Genomic DNA, 7,461 nt, shown 5'->3' on the forward strand with positions numbered 1-7,461 from the left:
TCCATACCAAAACTCCGCTAACAACTCATTGGTCTTTTTAACGGGTACAAAAAAAAAACCTATGTTAGAAAACAAGCATTATGTTGGTTTTAGGTTTAATTATTTGATTAAAAAACCTAGTGTAAACTACATATTTATTATTCTCCATGAAATTCTAAATCGACATTGAAAACTGTCAGACGATTTGGGATGTATTTGACATTTTAATTTTGCCGACGGTAAAACTATTTTTATGGAATTTCATTTGCTTGTAATTTTTGATAATTAGCGAAATTATAAATTTCAATTAAATATAAAAAATGATTAGTGAAACATCACGTAATGTTGCAGCTATTGTCAATTCCGATAAAGGATCCTGGCATATTCGATTTATAGTTATGTCTGCATCTAGTGAAGTACTTTTTGCAAATCCTGTCCACAGTATCCAAGTTGTTATTAAGGTCTTTTAAAGAATTCGTGAAACGATTCGTACCGCATGTAAAAGTATTTTTCAATACATCGAGGTGTTTAATTTATCGGGAGTTCTCAATATCCACTGTATAATTAATTTCATATCCATGGGACTGGAATAAATATTAGGGAATTGTTAGTATTTTGTCTACGTTTTTAAATTTGAAATTTTGGGTTCTTAATGGGTAGCAAGTTAAGTTATTAGATAAAGGTTTAAAAAATCAGATGCGGAACTTCGGGTTTATATAAAAAACTCAAAATGGGGAAAACATCTTGGCGGGTAATGTAGACCAATAAGTTAAAAGATATATTGTGGATTGCCTGATATCCTAAACACCGGTTTATCGAAAAAATCGGTTAAATGAAACCAAAAATTACAAACTAATATTTCGGATGAATTTTCAAACATTTTACTTCGCTTAAATGAAAAACTGCTTAATTGAAAATCCGTATTAGAGAAAGACTTTTTTGTTGGAAAAACACAAATATATATGGAACGAGCACCGTTTAAGGGAACCCCACCCATTCTCGATTTTAATTTTTCAAGATTTTCAATGGGCTGGTAAATCAATACCAATGCATGTTAAGGTTTGTAACTTTGCACATATATAATTGAAGATTTAAAAGAGAAGAAAAATAATTTACAAAAAAATTTTGAAATTGTTTTGTTGTTGTTTTTTGTAATTAAAGAGAAGCCCTTTTTTTTTGATGGCGGGCATGATAGCTCCTCACTGGAACATCGGAATCCGACGGAATCCAACGGCTTTAGAAAGAGTACATGTATGGCTCTCGTATGAACTAGGATTATTGACTTCGCTCTAAAATTAAAAAAAAAAAAATGGCGGACCTTAAAATAAATATTTTTTGGAAAATCGCCGATTTTTACCAAAAACCAAGTTAAAAAATAAGGAAGATCTTCACCGATTGGCTTTATCCTAGTTCATACGATAGCTATACACTCACAGAGAAAAACGCGTTTAAAGTTTGAGAAGCCCTTTAGCCGTCACTTGATGCTGTCACAATAAATCGGCAATATCTTCAAGAGTTCTTGAGATTTTCACTTGAAATTTTGCAGGGACATTCTTGTATTAGTGTAGATTCGAATTAAATCAAAATGTTTGACCACGAGAATGGGGGGGGGGAGTCCCCCTTAAGCCAATTTTTTTTCTCATATTGAGATATGTAAAGGCTTGATTTATTTCAAAAATATTGAAAAGTGGTATTAATTTTTTTGTGGCTTTGAGCCCTTAAACATGACATGTAAACTTTTCTAGAAAACCGAGATTTGTATAAGAGCCTAAAATGGACCTAAATCACGTTCATAATAAACGATTCAAATTATTCTTATTTTGAAATAATGTGTGTTTTTAAATTGTTTTTTCAAAAAATCTTAATATTTTTATTCAGAATTCGATCCGATTTCTGTCAGAAAATCTAAATTTCTCGCAGAATTTCATAATAATTTTAATCCCAATTTGGTTGGAAAATCTAATATTTTTATTCCGAATTCCTTACGAAAAACTTTCCGATTTTGGTGATCACGTCCATACAACTTTTGTATCGAATTCGGCATCAGAATCGGACGTGATATGCATAATTTATGTGGGAGCTATTCTCAGAGCATTATTTTAATTGGTTTAGGATATTAAATAGTTGGATCGTCTGATTTTCATCCTTTCCTTACTGGTTACATCATTCACCATATATTAAATAGAAATAGTCACCGGAGATTACATATTTTGGATCAGAACTCTAGTTCGACTTAGTCATGTCTAACCGTCTGTTGGGATTTCAACATAGGTTGACTATATTGATGATAGAGCTTTGACATTTTGTACATACATTGTTTATACCCGTAGGATATTTGTTATTGAAAATGAGTATAGCCACATATAATGGTATCCTCAATATTCGGCATTTGGCAGGATTTCAGAAACGACCTTTAACCGAATTGACTTTAATATATACATTTGATTATTTAATTATTTTGGTTGGAAAACTGTTTTAATATGAATTACACTGTGCAACACAAAAGATAATTTACGGAAAATTCCAAAAAATTATGTATAGGAGCCGATACATTTTAAGAGTATACGTGGGAAAGTAATCTTAGAGGGCGGGAGGGGTAATATTTCCCATTGCCCACACAAGTTCGAAGTTTTCGAAATCCTTGCATTTTATGGGTACATCTATATTTCCATGAAATGTTTACAAATCCATTTAAAACGGCGTTATAGCAGGTCAGAATATTCTACAAATAGTTCGCAACAAAGTTTTACTATAAGTCTCAGTATAGATCAAAATTCGAGAATCAAACGAAGCGTCAGAACTCTTAAAAATATGAGAACACATTTTAGGGTCAAAACCGATCTTATTCCGAGTTCGTATTAATTTTCTCCACTAGGTGTCGCTTTAAAAGGATGTTATAAAGAACAAAAATATTCTCCATCGAATTTTAGTATAAGTCACTAAACAAGAGAAATCGGTATATACAATATATATGCCGAATATATATATAAAAAGAAGAAAAAAACAATGAATTAGCATTTTTTTCATAGAAATTTCCCAGTACTTTGTTCGACATATTGTATGAAAGTAACATTTGACATAGGCCGCATATAACGATATACACCCATTTTTTCGTATTTTGAAGATTTTACGCATTATTTTTGGTGTGTTGAAAGTCCTAGCCCAATATTAGAACCTGAGTGTCCGTAGTTTGGTGTTTTGTTTCCTCTGCCTGTGTTAATTACCACATGATAGCGGAGGGTGTAAAAAGTTCGGATCAGTCTAATTTGACGGCCATTTTAAGGCAATTTAGTTATAATTAAGGCATTGACGAGGCTGTCTATAACTAAAACTTAAGTTTAAGAGAAAAAAAGAAATCAAAAAACTTTAAAAAAGTCCACTTTAAATAAAATGCTCTCAGAATTGTCTTAAGGATATAATACCTCTCACGCTAAGATTTTCATTCCAAATGAATGATTTTAACTTTATACTACGACGATACGATGCGATACTCACTTACTGGTTGGCCATGTTCAAGATACCCATTTTTTTATTTTACTTGGTGCTTTGACATGAGTTGTGTTCTTGTTATTTATTTTTTTCAATTTTTTTTTGTTTTGTTTTTTTTTTCATTATTATTTATTTTTTTTTTAAATTTTGTTTTTTTTTTTATTTGTTGTGCTTTTGTCGATTTTTTTATCCAACTTGTCTTCTCCAAAAGAGCCAACAAGCAGGGTGGTGGTGTTGGAGTGAGTCAGGTGAGGTTGTGAGTGAATAGTGCGGATAAAAGTGGGGGCTACTATGGGTTTGTTGAGATGGGTTTGGGAGTTGGACAGGGGGGGTTCCTATGGTATGGCAGGGACTCGGAGATGTAAAGATAACCAAACAAAACTTACAACAAGAGTTCGTTATGCGCCTTGGTTGTTGTTGTAGATTTTTTTATATTATTATTTTTTTGTTTTGTTTTTGTTTTTTTTTTCTTTCTGTGTTCCTCTGTTTCTCATTTTTCTTGCTGTCAGTGGTGGTGGTGTGGTTGTTACTGCCATAGCCAAGCTCCAGCAGTTGACCGACCAACCGACCATGTATGTTGGGTCTTAATATGTGTTTATTTTTTTTTGTTCTGTTCTTTTTTATTTTTTTGCTTTTTTTCATTTTTGCGCTTTTTTCTCATTTAGTTTGCCATGTATTTTTTTCATGCTTTGCCGTTGGTTCCCTTAGTAGCCTTAAAGCCGCATAGGGCTAAAGTAGTATATATTTTTCTGAGGAGCTTAACACAGAGCAGAGAAAAATATAAAACAGATTTTTTTAGATTTTAATATAGAGAAAAAATCATTTTGTAATTATGACAGTTTTCTTGTGATGAAAAATTCATTGAATCAATTGTTTTCAATTTTTTAATTTCTTTGTTTTTGTTTTTTATTTACAGTTGTTTCAAGTTCCCGGCTATAATATACCCACCTGTGTGAAGTGTTCGGAACATTTGACAAATAGCGGTAATGGTTTTTATCAATCTGTAGCTGCCTCCGCTGCATCCGGACAACCGGCTTTGTCTGCAACAGCCGCTGCCGCCGCCGTCGCCGCTGTGGTTAACAGCACCACCAACTCCTCGAACGCATTGAATCAACAGCAAATGCCTCAGCAATTACAACAGCAACAGCAGAATCAACAACAAACGCAACAGCAACAACAACAACAGCAGACCCAGCAGCAGCAACAACAACAGCAACAACACCAGCAACTGCAAAATTCCACAAATTCAACAAATAGTCTACAGTCGCAGGACGATTCAGAAGATGTAAGTGTTTGATGTTCGTTGTTCCTTCACCCACTTTTTTACGATTTGTTTTTCTTGTTGTTGGAGTTATTGGTGAGCTGTTGGCGAGACTCTAAAAAATGAAATTGGAACTTGCCACAAAACCTTAACCTAACCACCAACACCTTCAAAATTCCACATCCTTTTTCGAATCCTATCCTCTAAATTCCCCCATATCCCTGTACTCTTCCCACGCCAATGCTCCAAACAACAAGTGTGTGTCTCTAAACCCCCCCAAACTCATTTGAAAAAGAAACATACCGAACCCCCCAAAATTGTGAATCTCCCCGAACTATCACATAGACGACGAAGAAGAAGATGATGATGAAGATTGTGTTATAATATGTTGTAATATTTTTTATCTAAACGAGTGAATTTCTTTTTTGTCTTCTCTTCTCTTTTTTCTCTCTCTTTTGAAATGATTTTCTGTTTTGTTTTTGTTTTGCTTTTCTTATACTCTACACATGCTGCTTTATTTCCTAACGGATATTGCTATTATATCCTTTGGACATTCAACTATTTATTACCACCCTACCCGCCAATACACAACATAACACCACCCCTCTCATTCCCAATTGTTCCTGCACGACAACACAAAAACTATTTTGATTTTGTTCTAATCATTGCAAAAAAAAACCGAAAACGATAAAAAATCGGCTCCATCAAACCCGACCCGACGATGACTACGGCAACGAAATGCATTCTCTCAATTAAAAAAACTACTCTCTTTTTTATTTAATTTTTTTTTTAAATTCGACTCTCTAACAATGGAACATTACATATTGGCTCTCTCGCCGCGTTGTTTTGCAACTACGAAATTTGCTGCTGCAGCAGACAGTTCAGCAACAGCAACAGCAACCAACGCGCCGTCCACGTAACGGTGTTAAAAATAAATTACAACAAATCACCATGTCCTCCTATGAATTGGAGAAGACCATACAACATTTAGATGTACCTATTATTTGTTTTTGTATAAAACTATTGTAGAAACATTATATTGCTTTCAAAAAATCCCAAAAAAATGTAAGCTTAAGCTTTTCGTCGTCGCACAACAAAGGTGCAAGAGAGCGCCCGCTCACCGCCTAACAAAAAACGGGTTTTAAAAAATTTATTCAAATTCGGTAAAAAAACGTGTGCGTAAAATAATCACTTTTTTGAAAAAACAGTAAACCTTCAAATCGGCCAGTAACGCTTGGAATAAAATATAATCCCCTTAGCTGTTTAAAAAACAGGTGCATAATTTATATCAATACCTTAATGAATTACAAAACAAAGAAAATTCATTATCCCTCTCGAAATCCAATGAAAAAATTTTTATTTCACACTGTATAACAGTTATTACATGCATTCAAACGTATGTGTAATAAATTATTTGTGTTAAAAGTGGCATATTCAACGAAATTACCTCAATTTGAAGTGTATAACAGTTTGTATAACAGTTTCAAATTTAACGAACATTGTATATTTTCGCATTTCTCGGTGAAATACGTAATTTTAAATCATTTACAGCACTTTTGAAGTGTATAACAGTTTGTATAACAGTAACGAATTTAACGAAAATTACATATTTTCGTATTTCTAGATGAAATACCGCATTTTAAATTATATACAAAACTTTTGAAGTGTATAACAGTTTGTATAACAGTTACGAACTTCCGAAAATTAAGCGTCTTTAAGCATTTGTATGTGAAATATGAACTTTCAAATAATTGGAATCACATTTTGGCTGTATAACAGTTTGGATAATTTGCAAAAAATACCCATTTTTTTTGTAAAAGTGATAAAAATTAATCGATTTATAAATGAAAATATCTATTTATCGTTGTTTTTATACGATTGGGGTCATTCACTGCTGTATCAGTTTATCGAATCTTAGGAATGACTTTTTGGCTCTTAAGTGTTTTTGATAACTTTGCTGATAAGTTATAATAATTTAGATATAATACCCTAGATAAATATTTTTGAAACTCATGGACACGGAAAACGTATTCTCTAGCTGAAGATCGGTATCTAGAATTTTGAATTTCGCAACCAAAGCGGTTATACAAATACGAGTTTTATAGTCTGGATAACAAGATGGAATATGGACGATTTTCAGAGGACAAATACCAACCTCCTCAAAGAAAATGATCAATAAAGAGTCCTCAGAGGTAAAGAGAACTCCGGATAGAAATCGCAATATAAGGCAATCGTTTGGTGCCGGTTCGTTTTAGGTATTTTGAATATCCTAGACACATTCCGAACCCAAGTGATTGTAATTTGGTATTTCGTATATTTAGAACTTGACATGGGACCTACTCTGACATATTTGATTTATGTTTAAGGTTCTAAATACTTTTTTCAACGGAATTTGTTGTAATAAGGCATTTCAAGTTCTTAGAGAGTAAAATACCACCCCAAATAGGTCCATACACAGGGATCCGTTCGTAGGTAATTTAATGGTACTTGACATATTCCTCAACTGAAGTGATGATAGGTTGCCATATTGTGTTCTCAGAGGACAACAAACCTCCTGATAGAAAATTTGCAAAATTTGGTTTGACTCTGTCATATAGCTCCACGCCATTTTAGGTATTACGAATATCCTTGACGCATTTTTCAACCGGAGTAACTGTATTTAGACATTTCGGGGCCTCTAAAGTTAAAAGTCTGGAATGTTTGGATTTCAGAGGGTAAAATACCTATTTGTG

General features: G+C 33.2%; 1 protein-coding gene across 1 annotated transcript; it reads left to right on the forward strand.

Moving 5' to 3' along the window:
* Positions 1-299: 299 nt before the first annotated feature.
* Positions 300-5,803, forward strand: LOC133330272 (nuclear transcription factor Y subunit beta-like). Its single transcript, XM_061538729.1, has 3 exons — positions 300-395; positions 4,385-4,753; positions 5,603-5,803. Exons 1-3 carry the CDS (start codon positions 300-302, stop codon positions 5,756-5,758), a joined length of 621 nt encoding a protein of 206 aa, XP_061394713.1. The 3' UTR covers positions 5,759-5,803.
* The last annotated feature ends 1,658 nt before the right edge of the window (positions 5,804-7,461 follow it).

This window comes from Musca vetustissima, unplaced genomic scaffold (assembly GCF_032173495.1).
Source record: "Musca vetustissima isolate MV318-11 ecotype Yass unplaced genomic scaffold, APGP_CSIRO_Mvet_v1 utg2231, whole genome shotgun sequence".
Taxonomy (NCBI): domain Eukaryota; kingdom Metazoa; phylum Arthropoda; class Insecta; order Diptera; family Muscidae; genus Musca; species Musca vetustissima.